Below are 27,746 nucleotides of genomic sequence, written 5' to 3' on the forward strand. Positions count from 1 at the left end.
TTCGATTGCTTTTGTTTTCATCCAAAGCGTAGTTGGTGTAAATCACTTCCCTTTTTCCTGAAATAGTAGTTGATGATTGTTTATTATAATGGAACACCTCCTCTCAATAATAGCTGGACGACTCTCTAGTGTTGGCACTATCGTCTTGCACGTCTATACATACGCACAGTATACACAGGGAAACTTTTGTTTTGCTTGAAGACTGAATGGGTTTGGTCCTACTTATACTAAAAAGGGTTTTTTGCAAAACAAGTCTTCAAATTTGCTTTATTTGCAGAAACAGTCATCTACTTTGACAATCATATTTTCACCCCTCTGACCAATAAAATCCCCCCCTTTAACGATATTCGATAAGTTTTAAAGGCAAACAAAAATGTTAAAGGGGGTTAATTTATCCTCAAACAGTGAACCATTCGCACAGAAACCGTTAAAGGTGGGCTAATTTGGTAGCTATGATCGTCTGATTCACAGTCATTTCAATCTACATGGTGTTTATCCTTATTCTTCTAATTCATGGGGTTTAGAGCAAACTGAGTAACTGGGATTTCAAGATTCAGTAGATCCTAAGCTCTAACAAATTTACCCAAATATTGTATGATGATGCATTGATTTGAGACTTTGGGCTTTCTGTAGAGAGAAGCATTTAATTTGTTACAAGCAGTAAAAGAAAAAAGAAAAATCCAGCAAATCACCTTTCTGTCTATAATCTCCCCTCTTTATAACTATTCCCCTACCTTCAGTGATTCTTCAAAACTATGTTCAAGAGTCGGTCGTTTCAAGCATTTACAAGATTTTTGCTAAAAAAAACATAGACAGAAGGCTGATCTTTGAATAGGAAAACGAATGGATCTGTAGGGTCCCAAATGAATAGGCTTCTAGAAAAATGAAAAGCCTATAACTGTATTCTTGGAGAGACTAAACTTCTAGCAGAGCTGAAAAAGGGTAAGTTTCAGTATCTGGGCATGTGATAGGAACAGTTCAATGAACCCAACTAGTTTACCTACCAAGAAACATTACCATTAAGTTTTGCAGCTGGGCATGTGGTAGCAGATTAACTGCCACAACCCTAATGGGTGATAGAAATTCTCCATTTTTTCCTAAGCTTAAGTTTGAACCAAGCTCCACCGCTCAACGACGGGCTCAGAAGCTTGCGTGGGGGATTGTAAGAAAGCAAAGAAACAAAGTGATGCCCCTAATTAATACTCAAAATTTTCATTGTAATTTACACGAACTGCTATTAAGTAATCTCCACAATAGTTTTCTCAGAAAACAAAATCTTAGAGGTAGCTCTGAATCCTAAAAAAAAAATTGGAATTTAGGCATATAATAAGATTAGCTCAACACCCCTCTGCTTCAAAAAGATAAATAAGATTAGCTCAATAAACCTGATGTATTTACCTCTCGAGAAGCATTACCATTTCACAGTGTGGGGTATGTGGGAAGAGATCAACAGCCTTAGCTCTCACAGGTTGGAAATGCTCTGAGCTGGGCATAGATTTTGCCCTATGCCGGGCCAGACCAGCACTGCTCATGTTCCTCCATCCCTTGTTGTTTTTCCCTTTCTCTGGTTTATCAGTAGATGGTGTACATAACTCGATCGCATTAGCTACTAAACTTTCGGGATTGCATGAGATGTAGCTGAAAAAGTCACAAAAGAAAATACTTACGAAGATTCTACCAAGCAATTGTTGCTCAATGAACTGTAAAACAGCAAAAGGATTGCATGATGAGAAGCATTAAGATATTTCAACATTGGACTTACACAAGCCGCCTTAGACGTGGATGAGTCCTTAGAGCTTTGAGTACCTACATTCATATGAAACACAAATTTACTAGCAACAGGATAAGCATCAAGTCCTCAAAATTTTTACGATGGTTTGTATAATATGTGTACGAAAATCCAAATTCCACAAAACCCGGACTTGGTAATAATAATGGGAACAGGACAATAAAGATGCTAACAAGGTGGTCATTGTATTTATCTGGTTCAGAGATGAAGGTTGCGAGCAATTCATATGCCTCGCTTTGATGGAGTTGAAATGCACAAACAGTCATTGAAGCATTTGTATATACGAACATTGAGGCAGGCTGAGGGAAGCAATGTTCTAAAAAAAACTCACAGATTAAGGGGCTTTTTGTACCAAGTCCAAGGTATTATAAGTGTTTTCCATTGAATTATTCTTTTATTAAATTAGCAAGTTTCACTGCCACAGTGAAATAAAACTTGTGAAAAGACAGGTTCCCAACTTGAAAATTAATGCGAAAATGATTTGAGGACGCTACAAGAGGTCATCCAATGGTGAAGGTTTTTGGGGCATGGCCTATCTACTTCGGGGCCCAACTTTAGAATGGTTTAGGTCACCCAATAACATGGACCTCACTGTTTTTTTTTAAAAAAACACACACATATAGATAAATAGATAGAAAGAAAGACATCCAAATCCAATCTGCAGAGGGATATATAACATACTAGCATTCAAAAACTCCTATTCAACCCAAATATCAGTCATTCAATTCTGATTACATGATAAATTTGCCAGTTTTATAAAGGCTATTGATATTTGCACTGCCAAGTTTTAATACTTGCACAAACTCAACTTGTCTTTTTCTGTTTTAATTGGCTTCTTAGAGCTTTCCGGGAACTTTAATAACCTTTGAAAGCTGTTTAAATAATAACAGACAAGAGGTGGGTGCAATTACTAAAACACTGTAGTGCCAATATCAGTAGCCTTTTCTAAAATAGAGCACTTGTCATAAATTCAGACTTTGGAGTCGGTATTCAGAGCCAAACCAAACTAACTCTATCAAAATCCAAGTTTTTCAGCAAGCTTTTGACCATTGCAATATACAATTAGATGCAGATAAACAAAAGAGGGATGCTACTTACAATGGGGTGAAGTCCAACCCGTGGAGGATCGACAATAGCAACAACATGTTTAAACTGTTGCATAGGAATTGCACTTGTTCCATTCTCTTCTGAAATGCAATTCCTCTTACTTGGGTCTTCACACTTTCCAAGGCTATTATGTTGACAATCTGATGCACTTTTGGCATTGGCCATTTCATGGTTTGAGCCCTCATTCAATTTGGAGGCATTAAGAATACTACCTTCAGTGGGCTCTACCAAGACTACTCCGTCCCTAGGTACCTGAGTAGCTTCGACATTTCTGCTGCTTATGTCATCTGAACAGTCCAATATCCCCTTGTCACCACTATGTATTTTGTCATCATGGGTGCCATTCTCTCCCTCACTGATATTTTCCTTGTCATTGCTTTCAGGGAGATGCAAGATTTCATCATGTTTTTGTGGCACATCTAGATATTCTCTAAGTATAGTACCCATCACATCCTCTGCCTGTCACCTCCCAAGTGAGCACATACAAGGACAGCCTCATATTAGAAAATATATGAGAATCATAAAGGAACAAATAAACCATCCGTGTACAATTTGAACCATCAGACATTCTTTTAATACACTAATTAAAAATGGGACAAAAACATGAAATCTACATCAAAGCATCTAACAGTATGTAAAACCTTTAGGGAGTAGGAGAACAGTTTAGTGTTGGTTGAGGTAAATCCCGGAAAATTGGTGCCTGACAAGGTGTACAAACATACTCCCAAAAAATTGTTGTATTTATGGTTTTCAGGAAAAAGTAAGCTGGCAGAGTTTTTCATGGGATTTAGCCAAGCTTCTGAAAGGAACTGAGCCTATTATTCAGTTCTGGATCAAAGCAAAAATCAAAGATATTTTTGGCTATTTGCACAAGAAATCAGTAGTTCGCTACTTTCTTGGCCTGCATACTGCCACAAAACTAGAGGAGTTTTTGTTTATGTACAGAAAATAAATACTTGCAGAAATCAACGAGTAGATTTGGTGTAGCAGAAATAGAATAACAAGTACAATTTTCACTTATTCAAAAACCAAAACAAAACCAAGCAAATACCTCAATAAAGACCTGGACAGTACGATATGGTGTCGTCTCGAAAAGAACAACAGTGAAAAGAAAAGGCACAATTACTTCCATAGAAATTTCAATTTTCGTAATGGTTATAAAACCAGTCCAAAGATCCCTCATATAGAACCATATACTTGCCGTATCATGACTCCAAAACATTCCTTACGTAAGGACTCCTAATCCTGGGTGCTTTCCAACTTTAAAACAGACCTAGAAGACGTCTAACTTCACTCGGATTACAACTACACTTACAAAATAGAAACTTTCAACCTAAAATCTCTGGTTTACTGGACACTTTGAACTCACTGCTGACATGTGTATCGATACGTTTTTGTACAGTGTCAAGCATAAAATGTAAAATATTAACTGCTAGTCCCTATTAATTAAATAATGTTTTCACTCTCCTTTTATTTTTAACTCTTCTTTTAACTATTTGACGGGCGACCATCCACAACAAGAATGCGGTCAAGAGAAGAATCGTCAATTCAAAGTGACCCTTTTTATCTTTATTGTATCTTGTGTATTTCAATTTTATTGTTTCTATGCAACCTTGTAATTATGTGTTGTGATGTGGTAACAGTGTCGTGTGTCCAATTATCACTAAAGGAGAGCACCCAGGTACTTATAACCATCTCACCTCTTTTTTTTGCGATGTGTCATCCAGGTAGTAATAACCATCCCCCCTCTTCTCTTGCCATGTGTCACCGAAGTATTATACATCTCTCCTTTTTTTCTTGCCATGTGTAACACAAGTAGTTATACTCATCTCCAATCTTCTCCTGCCAAGTGTCACCAGGTTATTATATCCATCTCTCATTTGTTCTTACTATGTGTCACACACATAGTTATACCCATCTCTCCTCTCTTGCTATTCGTGACTGAGGTAGTTATGCCCAAGGTTTTAAATTTCCGTGCACGGAGACAAAAACATTTAGGTTTTAGTTGGAAATTTCAATGGAAATCTTGTAAAATCACATAAACGTATGGAAACATATGCAAATGATGAAATTTTAAGATGAAACTCTGGCGAATGCTAGAATAAGCATAAATACAAACTTAGAAATGGATGGGGCCACCACCTCTACCCAAACATATGCATAGGGTGGGGCCTACCATTTAACCCCTAATGTTATTGATGAGGTGGGGTCGGCCAACTCTACCCAAAGTCCAAACAGATGCATCGGGGTGGAGCCCATCATTTTGCTTAGCATTTATATGAATCGCATGCGAAATGTGGCCACATATCATGTATAAATACTAATATGAATTACATGTGAAATTTAGTATGCACTAAATTATCATACATTTGCGAATATGCATGCCACTAGGTGTTAGATGTTTTTAAACTATTGTGGATGGTTTTCTTGCTTATATGATGGTTTCTAAGTGTGTATTTGTGCTTATTCTAGCATTCCCTGAAGTTTCATCTATAAATTCTATCATTTGCATATGTTTCCATGATTTTGCAGGATTTAAATCAGAACGTTTCTGTTTCTGTAGCAACCAAAATCAAAATCAAAACTTAATCCATACCTACATAGCTTACATTAACCCTTCCTTCCTAACCTACTTTTCCTTCCTGACGTACTATAAACCTACTCTGTCTACACTTCTTGTTTGCTTCCACTGATGTTTATTGCATACATTATGTTGACTTTCAATGACGCTTCCTGCAAGCTTTCTCTTTACTTTCTTTAGATATTTTTGCTTCCCCGCATTTTCTCTTTTCTAGACACCTCACTTCTTGCATCGCTTCTCCCACTCGCCCCCCACTCTGGCAACTATGGGTCATACAATCTTAAATCAAGCAAAACCATTTGAAAATGACAAAAAAATCGAAAAAATGAAGTTCAACCTATTCAATTGAATATGGCATGATACAGACCCACTATCGGCCATATTGGCCATATCATCCCAGATTCCTAGTGTATCAGCTGATACACTTGCGATTTTTTATGAGGCCAGATACAAGGGGTTCATATCGTATTGAACCCTGCCGATACATATCCATATCGGCCAATATTTTGAACTATGCCTACTGTTAACTTACCAACTTCTCCAAAAGCTTAAGTTGTTGGAGAAAGGCGTTATTTATCTTTTATACTTTAACACTCCCCCGCACGTGTGGCCCACTTGGCAAACACGTGGCACATGTGGTCCCACTTTGGGCCGACCATCGCATGTAGATTTTTGCTATCCGGGAGGTTTGAACTCGAGACCTTTGGCTTTGATACCATGTTAACTTACCAACTTCTCCAAAAGCTTAAGCTGTTGGAGAAAGGCGTTATTTACCTTTTATACTTTAACACCTACAAGTAAGAAATTAAAGATGAGAGGATGCTGAATAGCCAAAAGTAATGGGCTAAACCAAATTCCAATGATGCTTTGATACCAGGCAAAATGGGTAACTACGCTAACTTTAACAGCGTATCAAGTCAAAAGTCTCAAGCTATATTAAATTGAGTTCTAATGATAAGAAACTCTCACCTTTGCACAAACGAACCTGCAGTTCTTAATGCCATTAATCTCTGCATTCCGGTGAGCGTCTAAAACTGCAGAATCATTCATTTCAATGCCAACAACCTGGTAGAAATTTGATATTCAAAAGGAAAAATCCATTAGATCTACTCAAGGAATATGCTATATCAAAGACAAAGGTTCGATCTGAGTTGGCTCCAGCCATAGTTGATTACTTAAACAAGCTTTATTGAGTTTAAAAGCTTAGAATGGTCTTTTTAAAAAGTCTTCGAAGCACTCAACCCAACTGTGCTCAATTGAGTTTTTTTAGTAGTTGCTAGAGTTATTTGAGTACTTGATCAAATTTTATTGGGGTTTAAGAGAACAAATCTACCCCCTTAATTCGAAACATGATTAAAGTTTGTAAACCTCCAAAATGAAAAAAAAACCATCTTGAAGGATAAACCTTAGCCAATTTCTCTGTATCAAGAATTCAAGATTTTGAGACACAACACTTTCGATTAAAATGGAACATGGAATCGGGTTCTGAATATTACCATACCAACACGGTGTGCTAAGGTCAGGCCAATTGTTCCCGTCCCACAACATACATCAAAAAGCAAGGTATCTGGACCCAGACCAGCCCAATCACCAGCAAGGGAGTACAACTTTTCTGCAGCAAGAGTGTTAACCTGCAGCCATGTGAGTCAGGAAATAGATTTTTACTTGCAAGAAATTCATTACAACAAACAATGGTAGTAGAGCTCCGAACTTGAAAAAACGCTGTTGGTGATATGCTAAAGCGAAGATTGCTTATATAATCATGAATCCTTGGTTCAATGACTTTTGAGTCCTCGGGGGTAGAAATGTCTTTAACCCTTGGTATTGGTAGTGAAGTCAATGGAGAATCAGCTGGCGCTGCATTTGATATGCCTTTGTGGTCCTACAAGAGAATCATTGCACTACATAAGCAAAGGGATGCGGTTGTGTAAATAGATGCAATTTATTTTAAAGGTTAATACAATCCCATCTGACCCCCCTAAAAGTCTTGATATGCTTCTATAGATATTATTATAAACAATAGATAGACATGCAAGGAATCGCTCAAAAAAAAAGGAAAAAGAAAAAAAAAATCAGTTAACGGTGTATCCTAGATCCTAATTAATTTGAGCCATGGAAATTAAAATATAAAGAAGCGTGGGTGCAAAGTCTTCAAAATGACTACCACGCTTGTTTCTAGCACTCAATACAAACAATTGGAGCCACACAACTCCATATTTATCGTGACATCATGATACAATTGAGTAACTGGGACATACAATTTAAAAACTTTAACTTTAAAATCTCTTTTTCTATGATTTGGCCGACACTTTGAATTTATTGCCGACACATGTGTCGTGTCGTGTCCAACACGACACCCGTATCCACACGTGTCGACACTCCTTTAGACACTTTTAAGTGAACTGCTAGAAGTGACAATAACTTTATATGTATGTATGTGTTTGAGAGTGACACTATTTTTAGATTTTTAGGGGTTGCCATATTAGATACCTCATATCCTTTTTGAAACTCGGCACACGAATCCGTGTCCACAATTCATGATTATATGTACTTTCTATTTTAGGAGCGTCCCCCTAGAATTTGGGAGTTCGCCGTGCCCGATGTCCGTGTCGACACACGACACTCATGTCCGTGTCCACAAATCATAGCTAATCATAGCTCTTTTTCATGTTTCTTTTCTCTTTTTTCTTTGAAAGCAAAACCTGGTGAAGCCCAAAAAAGTTTCAAACACAAAATGAATCTTAGATGATTTTTTTATTTTATTTTTATAATACAAAACTTGTATTTTGAAAGAAAGGAAATAGCAAATACAACACCAAAGGACCTCAACACCATGTTTAGTTCAGGAATTTGCTGAATTTTAGCTACATTGGAACATCCTCAAATCCCTGAATCAAGTCAAGATTTCTACAAGGGGACAAAAAAAATACTTGAAAGAACATCACTCTTCGTTTCACTAGTCTGATGACACTAAGGAAGTCATCTGGGCTAATAGAAAACTATATGCACCGAAGGCTGACATGAAGAGCCTCATTGTCAAGTGTGGTGGGTTAAGTTTTATCCACTGGTCCAGCGATGGCAGCAGAACAAACCTGCTGAAATCATGAAAAGCCATGGCATAACCAGGAAGATTAGGTATACTCTCCCGTGATAAGTTTTATGTGGTCAGCCAGAGAAGAAGTCCACTTCCAACACCAGCACCAACACGTAGCGGGTCACTATGGTGGCAGAAAATTCCTAGAATATAGTTTAGATATGCACAAGGGGGGATTTGAGGTAACCAAATTAAACAACGAAATGTAAAGGCTCAATCGCAAACCTCCCACTCTCCCAGGCCATGCAAGGAATGATTGCAGACACATCTTATGAAAGTCTATAGAATATCCTAAAGATCAATTCTCCTAAGGGTGTGATGATGTGGATTGTAGGCCCAATAAGAGGCATATTTGCCCATTAGGACTCTTAGGGATTTATTTCCATGTCATTTAGCTTCTAGGATTTTTATTTTCATGTTATTTAGTTTCTAGGATTTTCATTTTTGTTTTTTAGTTTACAGAATTTTATTTTCCATGAAATTTCATTTCCATTGCCAATATATAGGCCCCATGTATTAGAGTTTAGTTAGTTTTGATGATGAATTGAAGTGAATAAATATATTTCACCCCTTCAGATTTCTTCTTCTTCTTCCTCATTCTCCTCTCCCCCACAGATTTCTCCTCTGCTCCTCTAAAGATCTCTTCTTCCTTCTTGTTCCTATTCTCTTCTATTCCTATTCTTCTTCCCCTTCTCCTCTTACCTCTATTTCTCTTCCCTGACCTGCATCATGTGGTCTCAACTCTCGATCAAAATTTGCAGTCTCGAATGAAGTCTATATAGGATCCCATAGACAATTTCTCTTAAGGGCATGGTCTCAATTCTCAAACAAAACTTGCAGTCTCGAGTGTGAGTTTCGATAAAAATTGTTGCCTTTGAATTAATGATCAAAATCAAATAAATAATCAACAGCAGAAAAAATACAAAAAGTTGAAAATTTGTATGAAACTTAATTTTGAGTTCACTGAAAAGACTGCATTTGCTGCATATGGTGCCTTTTGCATATGGTGCCTTTTAGAACACAAGATATCAATGTTTTAAAGGTATGCCTTTTAGAACCCAAAAGATATCGATGTCTTAGAGCCCAGATTGACTCAGAACTGGAGTGAACTAACTCAATTTGCCAGGCTTTGAGTACTAAGTTTAAATTCCAATTTAACAAAACATTGGGTAATTCAATGATCAGCATTCATCACGAAATCTTGTTTTATTATGTATTTCAGTTAGATATCCAAACAGATCAAAATCAGAAATTTAAAAATGCATTTAGCTACTAGCTGTAATAAATGTCACAAATATCTCCGTTATTTTCAAAATATAGTGACTTTATTGTGATATTTTGATAGAACGAAAAAATCCCGAAATAATCCCGAGAAGTCAAAAAAAATATAGCGATATTTTCATTTACCGCGATAATATCACGACTATCACGGAATTTTTACGATATTTTTCACGAAATAAGATTAATATATCCTGAGATTTTCCCTTGCCGAGAAATTCCTGAGAGAGATAATCTGAAACAAAGACATGACCTCATTATTAAACCCTTATGATCTATGATTTGTGGACAAGGACACAAGTGTCGCATGTCGACACAGACACGGAGTGTCGGACACGGCAAACCCCCAAACTTTAGAAACGGGGACACGGCTAAAATAGAAAGTATGTGTAATCATGATTTATGGATATGGATTCGTGTGTCCAGTTTCGACTTGGATACGAGTTTGTCTAAATGAGGTAAACACAATATTCAATAAAAAACAAAATGTCACACTTGACACAGTACAAAAACATGTCCACACACCCACATTAAGTCTAACACTTTCAGCAATACAAGTAAAAGTGTCCAAAGGAGTGTCGACACGTGTGGACATGCGTGTCGTGTCGGACACGGCAGGACACGTGAGTTGGCAATAAATTCGAAGTGTCGGCCAAATCATAGCTTATGATAGAACTAAACGACTGAAAAATCAAGACAAGACACTGAGATGTGACAAATGGTACTAGAATAACCCACAAATTTTTTTAAAAGTGTCTTCCACCAGTCAGTTTAAAAAAATCCACCTGAACTACTAATGCAGTAAGAGGCAGTGGGGGAGAACAAGCAGATGCCCCATGAGCAAGAGCTTGAGTCATTCTCCGGAATTCACTTGTAACTAGTTCATTATCGACACTAGCTGAGCAAACCTGCAGATTAGAGTATGAGTCAGAAAAGGGGAAAAAACTGTTACAAACTTAAAATTTCAGACCATGATCTAATAATGCAGAACATGATTAGGAGCCAGTGCATGCCCAATCCAAGTCAGCTTGAAGCTTGGGAGTACTCAATGATTTTCATGAGACTTGATTTTTCAAATTTGCATGCATAAGTGCAAACTTTGAGTACTTAATTCCATGATTTTTAGTCAATAAAAAATTGACCTAGCTCTTTGACTAAAGGTGAGTCTTGACTGACGGGAGTCAAATTTAGTGAGTTCTTTTAGTACTAGATAGAGCATTTGAAATTTTGAACACTGTTGCCAAAACAACTTTTCAATAAAAGAAGAGAACCTTTGCCTGTTCAACATGAATTGGAAGCTTGTGGAAATATAGAAGACACAGACCTGCACAACAAGCATGACCTCAGCAATACAGGCCTCTAAATTATCAACCTCAGCATCTTGGCAAGGACTCCTTCCTTCACGAACCTAATATAAAAATCTTACATCAAATGCTTTGTTAATTCCCACACACACACACACACAGATTTTACATCAAATGCATAGTGAACAAGAGAGACTAACCCTTCGATAACCCCATTTACCATAAATAGTGTTAGAGATGCAAGTGTATTATAATGTAGTATCCATTTACAGTGTTCCCTAGATAAAAGGGAGGTTACCGTGAACTGACGCCAAAAGCCAGTGTTATCGATTCTATTCCATACTGGTAAGTCTGAAGACTGAAGGAACTCTTGAAAGATGGAAGCATATTTGCAGGAAATTCTAGAAACGTTTGGGCAGTCCACAGGTTCCTCAACAGCTGTCATACCCTCCCTGAAATACCAAGGTGAAAAAAAATGTGCAAGTGCCTTGTATAATTGTAGTTCATAGGAAGGAAATTTTGCATGTGTACTGACCTAAAATTTCCCAGCATAAACCCGACAGTTCTTTTACCCTGTAGAGAATAGCCAACTGAGAACTCACACTTGTTCCGATAACCATTTATCAGTGGCGACTCTAGTATGCCTTCTAACTTGCATGGAAGACCACCTGCAAGTTTAAAAGAAAGTGGACAAAATTATTGCAATACTTATAATCTTCATAACAAGGTCACTATGTTTCAAAACTTACCAGAGACAAGTCATATACGAAAAACATTTAACATATTTCCTATCTTGTTTTTGAAAGGATACCTCCCCCCCCCCCCCCCCCCCCCTCTAAGTTTTAAAGGCAAAGAAAAACGTTAAAGGGAGTGACATCATTCTCACATAAACCGTTAGGGGGGGGGGGGGGGGGTTGCTATCATTTCCGTTAATAAAGTTTTTTCTGTTCTCTATACATGCTTACCATATCTTATTCTCTGAAAGATTTATAACAACAGCTCCATATTTGATTATTGACCACATTTGCATCCTATTATGTGTAAGTCTTTCTCATTGCGAATTCCTAGTGACCAAAAGCAATATGAAAAGAGAGGAGTGCAGAAGTGGTGGAAAAAAGTAGAAAATAATCTATTTTAGGAACCGGCTGATGAGATTTTTGAGTAGAAAAGTTCTCGCAACCCATGTGCCAATTTCATATATTCCATGATGTAAAACATTATATCTCCAGAAAATATATTTCTCAAGGACTCGGACAAAAAAAAAAGATTACCTATTTCTCTTGATTGAAGAATCCATTCTGGAAGCGGAACAGCATCAGGACAAGCCTTACGTGCATTTCGAGTCTACAAGTAAAAAGCCCAGTGGTTCAATTCGATTGAAGGCACTACTCAGAAATTCAAATCTAGAAATGATGCATTCCATAAACATGGCCATTTGAGATTAAACAAAGTCAAATCTCTTGATGAAGAAACAACAACATGGAATAAAAACAAATTTCTCTTACAAGTCTTTTAAGAGTTTGCGATAAAGTGCTCTTCTTGTGCTCCAATTGATCACAATAGAGCATATGAGCAAGGGGAGTCACCACATCTCTGGCACTTCTTGTCCTCGAGACCAAACCGACAACTGAATTATTGTCATTGTCAACGATATCTTCATTCTCAGCTGGGTCTTCATTGGCCGAGCAACTTTCGGTAACCTGGGCATTTCTTTGGCCAAGAGAGACTGCTGATCTAGGTTTCTGCTCATTTGGTCTAGGAATGACATTTGCAACCTTTATACGCTTGTTACCCATAGATTTTCCATCCAGCTCCTATCATTGTTAATAAAAGAGTCAGATGGGAAAGCACTTGCAAGTACCAAAGTGTTTATGATAAAGGATTGAGTATATGAGGTACCTCAATAGCATTATTAACCTGTTCCGAAGTTGCAAAACATACAAAACCTACTGTCATACCCTTCTTCTTTTTAGCCATTTTATAAAGGATCCCCTGCCACATGAAATGACACTAATCAGACTACAATCACAGGTAAAAGTCCACCTCTTATGTCATTACCAAAGAAGATTTTAAGATTCATACTCCATAGGCGAAAGCTGCAAACCCGACAGGCTATTCAGACCCAAATTTTACCTTGTTATGTAATCGAATGGGCCCAAGCTCAGACATTCATATTTTGACAAAGCCAAAGTCTGAACCTCGCCCATTGCCATCCATAGTGCAAAATTACGAACAATTTGATAAGTTGAAATTTCAGCAATCTGATAAAATGTCTTTCTTTAAAATCAAGGTAATTTTGGCAATTGGAAATAAGAGCTACCTAACCAATGTTTGAAGATAAAAGCATCTGAGATCTGAACCCAAATATAGAAAACATCTTTCATTAAAATAATAGAGTATTCAAGCTGTCCAACCAATGTTTAAAGCTAAAGGTACTTAGCCCCAACTATAGAAATTTTAAAATACCCCTGTTTTTATAAGTACAGAGATTTCATTAATCATCTACATAAGATATCCAAACAATGTTGCAGAGCTAAAAGCATCAAACCCAAATTAGTCAAAATAAGTTAGGAAAAATTTAAAAGTAGCATCATTTCAAAAAATCCCAGGAATTTCAGTAATTGATACTTAAGCCCTCCAACCCCTGGCCAAAGGCAAAGTCATTCAAGCCTTTTTATCCCCGACCTAACTCAAATTGTACCCCTACTGAGAAGCAGAAATCAAGTAAACCCATCCTCACAAGACTCTGACAGTTAGATGCTTATGCTACCCAAAGTAAAATCAGTCTACATCATTACAAAACTGACAGGAATTTCAGTAATGGGTATCAAAGCTTGGCATTTGCAAGAAAAACCAAAGAAACCCATTTCTTAAAAAGAAAAGATTCCAATAATTGGGTATGCAAATTGTTCAATCAATGATCAAAACTGTATGCATTCAACCCCAAATAGAGAAACAAAAGAAACCGCACAAAGATTCCATTAATTTGATACTTAAGATACCCTATCTAGTGTCACAGAGCTAAAAGCAATAAAATCTATGATTTGGCCGACACCTTGAATTTATTGCAGACCTCGACACTCCTTTAGACACTTTTAAGCATACGTCTAGAAGTGTTAGTAACTTTATATGTATGTACGTGTACGAGTGTGCCACTATTTCTAGATTTTTAGGGGTTTCCATGTTAGATGCCCCGTATCCGTGTCCAAACTCGGCACACGAATCTAAACTGGGCACACGAATCTGTGTCCACAAATTATGATTATATGCACTTTTTTTTTTATCTTAGCCGTGTCCCCATTTCTAAATTTTGGGAGTTCGTGTCTGTGTCGTCCACAAATCATAGAATAAAACCCAATTCGTGAAGAAAAAGAATATACATAGATTAGCAGCAAAAACAATAAGTTATATAAGAATCACGAAAAATAAAAGGATGAAGCTCACATAAACTTACCTGAGTATCAAGGAAGCTTTTCAAATTCTCCGAAGTCCATTTCCGAGGGAGATGAACTAAACATTTATCAAGAGACCCATCTGAAGAAAAATCATTAAGAAAGGGAATAACATCTTCTCTCGGACCCAAATCCGGATCCTCAATTCTCTCACCAATCTCCAATTTCAGAAGCTTTTTCGCCCTATCCGAAGTTGGATCCCACGAATTATCGGGCCGAGGTCGGAGCTCGCCCTCGCCATGAGCATATTGACACGTGTCACCATGGCTACAAGAAGACCCAGATTGACGTCTGAAAAACGAGCAGAGGCTCGTTTTCCACATTGGATCTTCAGGGTTTTTCTTTCTCTTACGTTTTGAAATTGAATCTCCACCGTTGATTGAATCTTCACTTTCTTCTGATTGGATATTCGACGATTTGATTTCTTCATTGTTGGGATTTTTCTTGCTCTCTTCTCCTTCTGCTGCTGATTCTTCTTTTGGGTTGGAGTTTTCATTCTTCAGAGTTTCAGTTGAATCAGTATTGACCGTTGATTGGAGAGTAGAGGGTTGGATTTCTTCGCCAAGAGGAGTAGTAGTTAGGTTTTGGAGAGTTTGGGTTTCTATTTCTGGAACTGCCATGGATGAAAAGGGTTTTGATTTCTGCAACAAAAGACCCTTTTCGTTTTAAGATCTTAGATTAGGAGAATTTATATGATGAGTGGCCGTGAAAACACGTGAAGTCTAAAACAAAGTAGGTACGGCCCACTTTATTTTATGATCCAAACCGTTCATCTTTTTGGGCACAGCGTAAATAGGTTGTGCCCCAAAAAATAGTTCCATAGGATGATCCTAACCCTCCGATCTGAATATGGAGATTTCCAAAAATCATTTATGGAATCTTCTACAGATCGGAGGGTTAGGATCATACTATGGAACTGATTTTTGGGGCACAACCTATTTACGTTGTGCCCAAAAAGATGAACGGTATGGATCATTGAAAAAAGTGGGCCGTACCTACTTTATTTAGACTTCACATGTTTTCACGGCCACCCATCGTATAAACTCTCATTAGATTAGATTCTTAGTACTAGTCGAGTTTCTTTGCACGCGTCCCTACAAACCCGTATTTTTGCAAATGTGTGGTACGGCCCCACTCCATAGGATGTTCCAAACCATCCATTTGTTTTTGTGCCCCAAAAAATCATTTCGATGAACCTGACCCTCAAATCTATAGAGGGACTACACAATGTGGAAACTTCAATAGATAGGAAGGTTAGGATCATACTATGGAAATGATTTTTGCGGTCCAATCTATTTTCATTGTGGCCCAACCAATGGACGGTTTGGATAATCCTATGGAATGGGTCGTACAGTACCTTTTGAAAAATGCGGGTCTGTACAGCTACCCATCATATAATTTCTCAGTAAAACATAATCTATGTTCAGACACCACATAAAGCGTACTTTTTTTTCAAAAACAAGAAATCATTTTGGCCCAGCTTCTTCTTATTGGGCTAAGAAAAGTATGGAATGTAGGCCGATGTTTAGTGAAAATACGGATTGCGGGCACCTTTAAAACAAGAACGAAAAGGGCTAATCTTCAAAATCAGGTTGGAAAAAGATCCTGATACCCTTCTGACATCAATAGAAACGTCATTCAGCCTCATTTTTCATTATTAGCGTGTTTCACGAGGTTCTTTTGGTTCGTTTGGTATTTGAACCGACAAAAGTCACAAAACCTTGGGTTCGTTTCTATCTTGGCCGTCGGAAATACCTTGAGACGGATGGATGCCTGACACGTGTTGAAAAACTTTTTGGAATGCTAGCGGCTCTATACATAGTCGATTTAGTTTGGATTGAAATCTTTCTGTGAACCCAGAGTCCTAGGGTTCCTTTGAATCTTGGTCGTCGCCAATATGAATAGACGGTCGGATCCACGACACGTGGACATCAATATAAAACGATGGCGTCTTGTAATAATACCCCTCTCTGTAACCATTATTCCTTTCTCTGTAACCATTATTTCCATCGCCGTACCCATTATTTTCGCTGGCGTACCCATTATTCCTATTCCCCTCTCTGTAACCATTATTTTCAACGGCGTACCCATTATTCTCCTCTCTATAACCATTATTTCCATCGGCGTACTATTCCTATTCCTCCCTTTGTAACCATTATTTCCATCGGCGTACCCATTATTTTCGTCAGCGGGTATTCCCCTCTCCGTAACCATTATTTACGCCTGCGTACCCATTATTTCCCTCTCTGTAGCCATTATTTCCATCGGCGTACCCATTATTTCCGCCGACGTACCCATTATTTCCATCGGCGTATACATTATTTCCATCGGCGTATACATTATTTCCGCCGGCGTACCCATTATTTCCCTCTCTGTAACCATTATTTCCATCGGCGTACCCATTATTTCAGCCGGTGTACCCATTATTTCTACCTTGGCAGTCGGAAATACCTAAACACGGATGGATGCCTGACACGTGTTGAAAAGATAAGTGAGAAAAGATAACATCTACCATTCTAAGCCAAAAGATAAGTGAGAAAAGATAACGTCAGTGTTCCAAAAAGTACAAAAATGTCGGGGTTCCAAAAAGTTTTCCAACACGTGTCAAGATCCATCTGTCTCTAGTTATTTTCGACGGCCAAGATAGAAACGAACCCAAGGTTCTCTCAGTTCAAATACACAATTAAATGAACCAAAAGAAGTCTTGTGAATCGGGCCAATTTAAGAGGCATTAATGAAAAAGGAAGACTCTAAGGGTATCAGGGTCTTTTGACCACCCGATTTTGAAGTTTAGCCCTTTTTATGTTCTTGTTTTAAAAGGTGCCCGCAATTCCGTATTTTCACTAAACATCGGCCCACATACCGTACTTTTCTCTATTGAGCTTGATTTAAATAAGCTTTCCACCAAAAAATCGTGGCTAAAGGATGATTCTAACCACGTTTAGAGATAAAATTTGGGGGAAAGACCGACAAATGAACGGTTTGGATCTTTGAACAATGTGGGCACCAAGTAGGCACTATCATTTCCCCATTCTACATGTGATTCCATCAATCTAGCCATAAGTCCTTCATAAGATCAAAAGCATCTCCTTACAGATGAAGGAGCGGCACAATCAACTGATTGGATTGTCAGTAGTGTGAAGATCTAATCGCTATGGCTGGAGGTAATGTTCCGCTAATCATTTTGTTTACTCAGGTTAACAGTACATTGGTGAGGATTCTTCCACGATGAGCACTAGATAACACATAAGCGGGAGAAAGTATATGTGTGGGCCACGAGCTCTACGATCAAAACCATTTATTGCTCGAGCATTAATAATAATATGAATGGGCTATGAAGCAAAACCCGCGATCACTGGTCGATTCTAACATTCCAATTTGTAGTTAGCATACAAACACTTGCTTTTAATCATACTCAAATTTATGTTTAAGCCCAGTTTTGTTTTCGATTTCGGAAACCGAGTCCACAATTAAACATAAAATTGAGTCCAATAATCAGTTTTGGGCTCACAGGAGGTTTTGACAATTCAAAACAGACAGGGCCTTATTGTTTAGGCCAATAGTCCTCCGACATGAACCTAGTGGTGCACAAATTTTTTTTAAGGGTACCCATTTAACTCCCCTTTTTTTCTGGCTCTAACAGTGTGGGTGGGGGAATGGGGATTTGACCCTTCTGTCACATCGATTAAAAGAGGGAGATGAGGATTGAGGAGTAACACCGTTATGGAGATACCGACATATGCGACAAAGTTAGGGTCAGCTACGGATGAGAGGGCTAGTCTTAGTCTTGTCATATCTTCCTCTTCAATTTGGGTTGGGTCGTATTAAGATTTTTGCTCAAAATTGAATTGGAATCAACAAGACCAGATTCTATCGTAAATACTCAATCCCAAACATGGACCCCAGTTGCACCCACAAGTTGAGACGGTCTTGTACATGTCATGGTCCCATTTCTACCACTATTATTTGTAAGAAGTTTGGACGGTGGACGTCCTCCTCGCCAGATGTACAGTCTCGTTTTTGGTAAATGATATATTCACCCCCTTTTTCTTACCGGGGGCATCCATTAACACACGAGAGAGTCTTGGCCAAGAAAGAAAATGGGAGAATGTATCACTTCACTTCCCTCTGTTTTTCTCTTTGTTATGTCCTCTTCAAGGTTCATCCATGAGACTCAAGACAATACGGATTGTTCATGTATTGCAAGAGGGCCCCACCAATCACACCAATGTGAATCGGTGGTGAGCCAAGAGGGACCCACCATCCCTCTCTGCGGGTCCCTTTTCCCTCTTCACTCAAGACTCGTCAACTTTAAAGAAAAAGCCGTGATTGACGGAATGGATTGAACGTCAGGTCACTTTGCTATTAAAAAAGCCATAAATATATGGATGCATAAGATCACGACGCGTGGCAGTAATTAGATTTGCCACGTGTAAAATATCTATAGCCGTACGGCTGGGCAATGATTGGGCTGATTTTTAGCCGAATGTTTGCTGGGTCATGGGAATAAAGTGGTTAATGCACGCGTGGGTTTTAATTTTCCACACGGAGTCCCGTTTTCAAAAGTGTTTTCCTTTATTTTATTTTATTTTATTTTAGGGGAGATGATAAATTCGCACCCCTTGTAGGATGATTCACATCCTCTTAGCAATGACAGTCAAAAAGCGTCAAAAAAAAAAGAAAAAAAAAGTCAGACTTTAACACCTTTTGACGTCAATTCACGTTCACAGTGATGTGAATCATCCTACAGAGGCTGTGAATTTATCACCACACAATTTTATTTATTGGGGTTTAAAACTTTTAATCTCGTTATCCAAAATCCCAACGGAGACTACCAATATTCCGTTCGTCGAACTAACCGCGTTTGAACGGAATGTACGGCGAAAGAGGGAGAAGAAAGCCAGAAAGTGAATGTGCAATCAAGACTGTTGATCTTGTGGGCTACCGTCAGCCCTTTAGATCGTACCATGAAAGAGGTTTTGTTTGATGAGGGGAAGATTCAATGTGTTGGATGTTCTTAACGGCCCTTCCCGTTTGTTTATGTGTTCAAAATACATTATTAATCTTTTTTCTGGGTAAGGACCTGTCCTTTTCACATTCCTAGAGATTCTCAGAGTTCATAGATGAGATCTTGAGCTGTGTGAAGGGCCATTTAGTTCGCTTCCATCAGGTCTTGAGATCGGTGAATGGAGGGGCAGACCGTCTAGCACTGGCTAGAGTAACTAGATCGGTGTCAAAGGTTTTTGACTTCTTACCTCCTTGAGCATTGATGTCCCTGTAGTGGGTTTTTTCTAGCTCATTGACGTTTGGTTCTACCTTAACAGAAATGTTTCTAGATGGCAATTTTACACCGATTAGGCCATTCCTAATGAACAAAACTTGGCTCTGCAACGTTGCGTAGGAACCTCCTGCGCAACGCCATAAAATAAAGAGGAAACATGGGGTGTGGAAATATCAAACACAGGGTGTGAAAAATACCAAACAATGGAATTGATATTGCCACACCCCCGCTTTTACTGTGTATTTTAATGCGTTGCGCAGGAACCTCCTACGCAACGTTGCATAGCCGAGCGTTTTTTCATTCCTAATGGCCCCTCATGGATAAGCCATACCAAAATTAGCATAGGATTAGACCATACGAAGCATCCAATGAAAGTACATTTAAATGTTGCATGTGTGTTGTTGTCTTTTTCTCTATTAAGATAAAACATTGCACTCTACCGTTCTTAAGCTCGGAGGCACAGTATTCTTATGGATTCAATCTTGGGAATGTGGACCATGAGGGGTGGCTCCACAATTTTAAAAGCCACGATTAAACGTACGTAGAGGATTCCCTGTGTAGCAAAAAGCACTATTCTTGGTCTCATTCCATTCAAATCCCTGTGTCTATCGGATATTCTTTTTGGGATCCTAGTTTCCAACCCTAGGTCACAATCCATTTCGAACCGGACTGTCCTTCGGAGTTTCCTAGGTCCAACTTAAGTTGAACACCATTATTATTTGTTTGGTTGCACAAAAGCCGGGATGGCTTAGGGCTTTTCCTTGGCATTTAGCTGCCACATCATTAAAACTCCTTCTTTGGTTGCCAATATAGCAGTGAAATCCCCGGAGACTACAAGACATCTCTTGGTTAATCACTGCTTGTTTGCTGATGTGTCACCCTCATCTCCTTTTAAAGAAATCCAAGTAAAAAACCTAAGAAATGGTGCCTTTTTGCCTGGATTTCTTAAGAATGATGCTTCTCTCTCTCTCTCTCCTCTCTATCTAATGCCACTCCCTACTAACGAGGTTGAGAACGAAACACGACTTACCACTATCCAACGAAGCTAGACTTACCACTATCCAACGAGGCTAGTTCCAAGCAAATCTAATGCTGGTCTCCTCCATGAATAAACATATAAGTGAACAAAATATGAAGGGTAATTTTTTTTTTAGATTGGTGCCCTTATTCCGTTATTCGGATCTAGGGCGTTCTCTATTTGATTTTGTGGCTGAGTCACCATCCAAAATAATTTCAGACCCAACTATAATGAAACCAATGAACAAATTCAGATCCAGCTACCGTACCTGAATGCTGTCCATCCGGATCCTTTGGATTTATATATTGACTCTTCGCCTCCGGTCTATTCTAGACTCGGCAAAAAGTGACTCGGACCCGCATGTCCACCCGACCTGACCCGCTCGTAACTTACGGGTCCCGGTCACTAGTTATTGACCCGTTTGAAATTTGACCGGCCTGTACGGGTCATGTCAAAATTGGGCAGGGTTGGGTGGACCCGCCGCCGGTGCCCGTAAAAACCCAAATGATTTAGTTTTTATATGGTGTAAGCCTTTATAATCCCTTACTTTTAAGATTGTACTGTACGGACCACATCTTAGGATGATCTAAACCGTCCATGTGATGGACAATAACGTAAAAAGGTTGAGCCCAAAAAATCATTTCCATTGGATGGTCCTAGCCCTCTGATCTATGTAGGAATCACATATAGTGTGTGAATAAGACCAGCAAAAAAAAAAACCTGGGTGGCCCGCACGGGTGGGGTCCGGGTTCACAATTAGTGACCCGTAAATTTTACGGGTCATTTTTTACACGGACCCGTACGGGTCGGGAACCCGACCAGTACCGGCCCATCCGTTGGCCAGGTCTATGACTCTTTTCAGTTTTCACACCTCTGACACTAACCGGAGTCAAAAATATAATTTCAACGTGATTGACGGCAGACGTAATGCAATTCGCTTTTTAGGTAATCGAGTTATTAAATGCTAAGACGCTTCTTATTAACGGTGGCGATTAAACTCACAAACATACTTAAAGCTAGGGGCGCTCCGCAATTACCGCAACGGAGGGGTATTTTCGTCCTAAAAAAAAATTCATAATTAGTGCGCACCATTTTCCTAACGAACCGTTTTTCGACCCAACACGTAACGATGATGGCGGCAGCGAATTAAAACTTCCTACGTTGAACTCGAGAGCACGACTGGTGAATCTCGACCGTTACATTCTGTCTCGAAGATCATCGCGAGCACGACAGGTGAAGAATCTTGGCCGTCGGATTAGATGCCGGGACCACATTTTGACCAGGTTACGTCGGTGACCTTAGACTCCTAACCATGGTTAGTTATAAGAGAGATAGAGATAGAGAGAGAATGTGAAGGCCTGAAAATTGGAGATTTTAACGCGAGCAGACATGCTCTGAAACACTACAGCATCAATATTGCCTCGTCAGCAGTACGTTTTTATCTCGCGGTAGTTTGGCGTGCTCTGTAGAAAAAGGCCAAGAGGATTCGAAGCTAAAAAAAGGAAAGAGAGAAGGGGGAGAGAAGGAGAAGATTTTTTCGGTGTTAACAGGTGAATCTTAAGAGAAAATCTTGGTAGGATTAAATAATCAAGACCTAGATCTGCAAAAAATGTTCTTGTAGATGAAATTCAAAGGTGGAATCTTAAAAGGAAGCATGTAAAGGAGAGAAATTCTTAATAAGTCAAAGAAAATGGCCTGTAATCCATCTGAAATGCAAGAACCAAGCATAGACACAGACAAGCTCAGCTATGAAATCTTTTCTATTCTCGAGAGCAAATTCCTCTTTGGTTATGACGATCAGAAGCTCTGGATCCCCAAACAGATCTCTCCGCCAACACCTGAAACAAAATCCGATGCCGACACCGGAGCTCCGGCAACAGCTACCGATACAGACGGAGTCGGAGCGATCAAGAATCAGAGAGGAAAGGTATGCATTCTCAGCATTGATGGACGCGGAATGCGAGGGATTGTATCAGGAAAAGCCCTAGCTTATCTCGAACAAGCTCTCAGGACAAAATCCGGCGATCCGAATGCGAGAATCGCCGATTATATCGACGTCGCAGCCGGAACCGGAATCGGCGGTATTTTCACTGCGATGCTTTTCTCCACCAAAGCCGGAAACAGGCCGATTTTCCGAGCAGAAGACACGTGGAAGTTCTTGGTGGAGCAAGGGAACCGGTTCTTCCGGTCGTCTGCTTCCGGTACCGGAAACTTTTTCCGGCGACTATTTAAAGGCGCGAACTCCGGCGCCGGGACTGCTGGAATGGTGAGAGCGATGAAAGAGATTTTCACTGAGAATGGACGGAATCTGACACTGAAGGACACGTTGAAGCCGGTTTTAATACCGTGCTATGATTTATCCAGCTCGGCTCCGTTTCTATTCTCGCGAGCCGATGCGTTGGAGACGGATAGTTTTGATTTTAGGCTATGGGAGGTGTGTAGAGCCACGGCGGCTGAGCCGGCTCAGTTTGAGCCGGTGGCGATGAGGTCAGTAGACGGTCAGACGAGGTGTTTGGCGGTGGATGGAGGGCTGGCGATGAGTAATCCGGCGGGGGCCGCGATTACGCACGTGCTGCATAACAAGCAGGAGTTCCCGTTCGTGCGAGGGGTGGAGGATCTTTTAGTGTTGTCTTTGGGTAGTGGTCAGTTTCTTGATGGGGGTTATGAGTTTGAAGAGGTGAAAGGTTGGAAGGGTAAGGAATGGGCTAAGCCCATTTCGAGGATTGCTGAAGATAGTGCTGCTGATTTGGTGGACCATGCTGTAGCCATGGCTTTCGGCCAGAGCCGGAGTAGTAACTATGTCCGAATTCAGGTCTGTCTCATGTCTAACTTACCAGAAATCTGTCTATTTTTAACCTCCACAAATCGAAGGGTGAGGAGAAGGGGCTTTTTTTGGGTTGTTTATTCGTTTTACCAGAAAATAAAATAATCTCATTTTTAGTTTGGGAGTCGACTGGGATTGACATGTTTAGTCTGAAGAAATCAACAATTCCTACTCTTCAAATTGAATCATTTGGATTTGTTGAAAAAAATCCTCCTTGCTCTTGTACCCACAGTGATAATAGAATAACCCACTAAATTAAAGAAGTTATTAGATTTGGTTTTATGAATTGCTGAAGTAAAGATCACCTGCAATTGTCACAGGCAAACGGGCCCAATCTGGGCCGATGTGCGGCCAATATAGACTCTGACCCAAGTCCTACCAATGTGAAGATGCTAATTGGAGTTGCGGAGGAGATGCTTAAACAGAAGAATGTGGAGTCTGTGCTATTTGGAGGGAAGAGGATTGGGGAGCAGACGAATTTTGAGAAGCTGGATTGGTTTGCTGGAGAACTAGTACTAGAGCATCAGAGGAGGAGTTGCAGGATTGCTCCCACTGTTGCATTCAAGCAAGTAACTCCAAAGCCAACTTAGATCTCCCAATTTGTGGAAAGTAAGTAGCTTCTTCCAATCCCCCATTTATTGGCTTCTGTTTTTAATGCTCTTTCACATCTTAGGTTTGAACTGCCATGTCTTAGACTTTGCTTTATGTTTCAACCGTGGGGTTTTGTGGGTTCAATCCCAGATTATCCATCAAAAGAAAAGATTTTACAAAGAAAATCTACACTAAGGCCCTGTTTGTTTAAGATTATCTCAACCCATTGTGAGTCCCAAACCGATTATTGGACTCAAAATTATGTTTAGTCTCTGTTCGTTTAAGATTATGACAGCTGATTCTGAGTGCCAAACCGAGTATTGGACTCAAAACTACGTTTAAATTTGAGTTCAATAATTGGTTTAGCACTTAAAATCGGTTGTCATAATCTTAAACGAACAGGGCCTTAAAATTGAATCCAATAATCGGTTTGGCACTCACAATCGGTTTTCATAGTCTTAAATGAACTGGGCCTAAATCCGGTTTTGACTTTTGGTTGCTTGTAGATTCGGATGGTCAAGTTTAACCTGAGTTTCCTGGAACTCAAGAAAAGTCTTGAAATTGAATACGAGGGTCTAATACATGATAAAACTAGGGATTTCCACTAATTTTTGATAAATTACAAGGAGAATCAATGAATGCTGTAAACATAAACTTGAAAAAGACAAGAATATAATATTCTAATCTAACCAGATTGTTAATCAAATATGTTTGCATAATCTATTTAACTCCGTTAACCAACTTGCGTAATCTACATCCGAGATGATCCAACGGTGAATCTCAACCGAATCCAACAGTGAGAGATCTCACATATTCTAACAATACTTGACTAGATTGAGACAGTTCACCGATATCTTAAAACCCGAGTCCAACTCATTCGAGACAACCCGAAGTACATGTGAATTAAACTGAACGAGTGCAAAGGCGGATCCCCTGTTCAAACTCGGCTTGAAACGATCATCATGTAACTCAAGTATATGTACTGGTTTCTGAGGAGTGAGTCTGGAGTTGTATAAGATCACGTAATCCCATGTAGGGCTATGGTGTTCTTTATGTCATTTTCTCTTGAGACCCCTTCACATTGGAGCTTTTCACATTTCCAAACAACCGGTCACTCTAGAACTAAAGGGGACAGTGAAGTCCCGTTGGCCCTGTTGTCGGTGTGCAAACAAGTCCCCTTTGTGGGACAAATCAGAGGGCACTCTGGTTATTGTGGGGAAATCAGAAAAGGCATGGGTATTTTCTTCATTTAAACCAACCAATGAAAAGGTCTTTTTAGTGTTCGTTGCTTTGTCGAGACTCGAGAGACCCCGTCCGTAGTCCGTAAAAAGTATTCCAATATTCGGGGTTTTGTGTTCTTTTTGGTTTTGACTGTCTAAATTCCTTGACCCACTTTCATCAGTCTCTACAGTCTCGAGTTTAGAGACTGGACCACTGGCTTCTTTTGCCACTCGAGGTAATTCCACTTTAACATTGAAAAATAACGTGCTCTGCAAACCTGAACGGTTTACCATGGCTGAGTACTAGTTAGTGGTTACCCTCCTCTTTGTTGGGTAATTCAGATAAAGCTCATTTTTTGCTTAAGAAGATGATGCTTGAAGCTTTAAGGAAATGATGGCTTATAGGGTAGGTGGTGCTTCAGAAGTTCGGTTCATATCATGCATCTTCCCTTTTAGGGTGGGTGGTGTTTGTACAGGTCTTCATTTTTTCTTAGGTACATATCATCTTCCCTTGTAACGTGGGTCTTCATTTTCTCTATATAGGTATGTAGTCTCAGTTGGAAGGTACTTTGTGTTGTAGCCCCTCCGCCTCTTTAGCAAATATTGTGTGTGATGTTGTACTATTTCTTTATGGAAAGATGATATACTATGTCTTATTTTACTTATTTAACCTCCCTAAATTCTACTTACCACTGGTAGTGGGATTGCAGGTGAAAAAAGCAGAGTAATGTGGAAGCTTTACTTTTTAGAAGAAGACAGATATCAATGTGATTTTTTTCTCCCTCTACAACCGGCAATGTTATATCTCCTTTTGACGGTCCCCAAGAAACGAAGAGATTTTCTTAAGTCAAAATGAAATCTATCTGCCTTCAAAAGGAAATTAGCTCATGTGCATCGAGAAGAAGCCTCTTTTCTTAGGGTTTTCAGTAGGGTACCCTGCCAAAAGTCATGGTCCTCCTCCCACGAGGAAAAAGTTTTCTTGGTGGGGTCTTTTTTATTTTCAGAAGAGATTGAGTGGTGGGATCCTTTTGGCAAACCGACATTTCTCTTGGACAACATGGATAGGCCTTTAATGGGTTTGGAGTTTTGTGAGAGTGTTGGGGATTGAGGGAGGGGCGGACCATTGTAATTTTCTCTTCTTCTTTTTTCAGCTTTTAGGCCCTTTGGATTTTCATTTTACTATGATTGTCACATTGTAATGTTTGGTGGTGGGTGCTTTATAATGTTTGTATTCATTAAGCTTTGTTTCCGCGTTACCAAACTAGGGGATGGTTGTTGTTGTGCAGGACTTCAAGCCTTCTAACTTCTGTGGTGTCTGCATGCTAGCTTTTTTCGTACCTTGTGTGACCCCACACCCATGAGAGATAAAAGGGATTGATATCCTCGGGATTTAACAGAGAATAGTGTTAAATATGCTCTAGTTCTTTCGATTGGATCATTATCATAGTCACACCAAACTTCTTTATTTCCCCTCTATGTACATATATGGGAAATGATAATTCCACCTCCATCTGCTTAGTTTTTTTTTTTTAGGCTCTGTTTCTTTCGACTGATAATGGGGGTAAAAGAAAATTTATGCTCATTTCTCCATTTAAAAATGAACTTAAAATTTGTGCTATGCCCATCTACGTCAAAAGAAACATAGCCTTACCCCAATGTAGAATGGGTGCAAAAAACAAATTTGATTTCTATTTTTCCACTTAGAATTGAGCATGAATTTTATTTTACTCTACGCTAATTTTATGTTTGCCTTTTCAGAGAATGACAAAGAAAGGGGGAAGGAAATGTTGGAAAGGGGGTGAAAATATCATATAATTATAACATTTTCAATGCCTATTACAAATAAAAATTTCTTTGTTGCTATATATTCTATAGGTGATATCATAAACGAGAATTTATATGATGGGTGGCCGTGAAAACACGTAAAGTCTAAAATTGTTGTTGTTGTTGTTGTTTTTCTGATCACTACCTTAATTTCTAATCTCAGGAGTTAAAGAGGAGTGATATAAGTTTTTTCTTTCTTTCTTTTTTGTGCGCGTGCTTTTTATTTTTGGTTATATTTACTAAGTTAAATGAAACCCCTACGGATAGCCTCAAGATTGCAACTTTAATGTCTCAACCTATGCTACCAACACATGGGCATTCATTCTTTCGTGATGTAAGAAAATCATGACACTCCTGAATCGAAAACGATGGGTTTGTTCCAT

General features: G+C 39.2%; 2 protein-coding genes across 3 annotated transcripts; one reads left to right on the plus strand and one right to left on the minus strand.

The window, feature by feature from the left end:
- Positions 1 to 1,172: 1,172 nt before the first annotated feature.
- Positions 1,173 to 15,269, minus strand: LOC143859972 (zinc finger (CCCH-type) family protein). The gene is made up of 14 exons (XM_077370460.1): positions 14,608 to 15,269; positions 13,053 to 13,145; positions 12,659 to 12,967; positions 12,425 to 12,497; positions 11,689 to 11,821; positions 11,452 to 11,605; positions 11,174 to 11,257; positions 10,635 to 10,757; positions 7,189 to 7,359; positions 6,974 to 7,108; positions 6,447 to 6,542; positions 2,888 to 3,355; positions 1,763 to 1,806; positions 1,173 to 1,638 (listed from the first exon to the last, which is right to left on the minus strand). Exons 1-14 carry the CDS (start codon positions 15,223 to 15,225, stop codon positions 1,395 to 1,397), a joined length of 2,745 nt encoding a protein of 914 aa, XP_077226575.1. The 5' UTR covers positions 15,226 to 15,269; the 3' UTR covers positions 1,173 to 1,394.
- A 6,998-nt stretch (positions 15,270 to 22,267) lies between these two features.
- LOC143860930 (patatin-like protein 6) lies at positions 22,268 to 26,842 on the plus strand. Of its 2 annotated transcripts, none has more exons than XM_077371791.1 (3): positions 22,268 to 23,716; positions 24,049 to 24,337; positions 26,239 to 26,842. In XM_077371791.1, exons 1-2 carry the CDS (start codon positions 22,595 to 22,597, stop codon positions 24,316 to 24,318), a joined length of 1,392 nt encoding a protein of 463 aa, XP_077227906.1. In that variant the 5' UTR covers positions 22,268 to 22,594; the 3' UTR covers positions 24,319 to 24,337; positions 26,239 to 26,842. The 2 variants fall into 2 exon arrangements, with proteins under 2 accessions (XP_077227906.1, XP_077227905.1); XM_077371790.1 differs by having other exon boundaries at positions 22,270 to 23,716; positions 26,250 to 26,842.
- The last annotated feature ends 904 nt before the right edge of the window (positions 26,843 to 27,746 follow it).

The sequence above is a fragment of the Tasmannia lanceolata genome, unplaced genomic scaffold, assembly GCF_043159265.1.
Source record: "Tasmannia lanceolata isolate RefF3 unplaced genomic scaffold, GAP_Taslan_0.1 ptg000037l, whole genome shotgun sequence".
Classification (NCBI taxonomy): domain Eukaryota; kingdom Viridiplantae; phylum Streptophyta; class Magnoliopsida; order Canellales; family Winteraceae; genus Tasmannia; species Tasmannia lanceolata.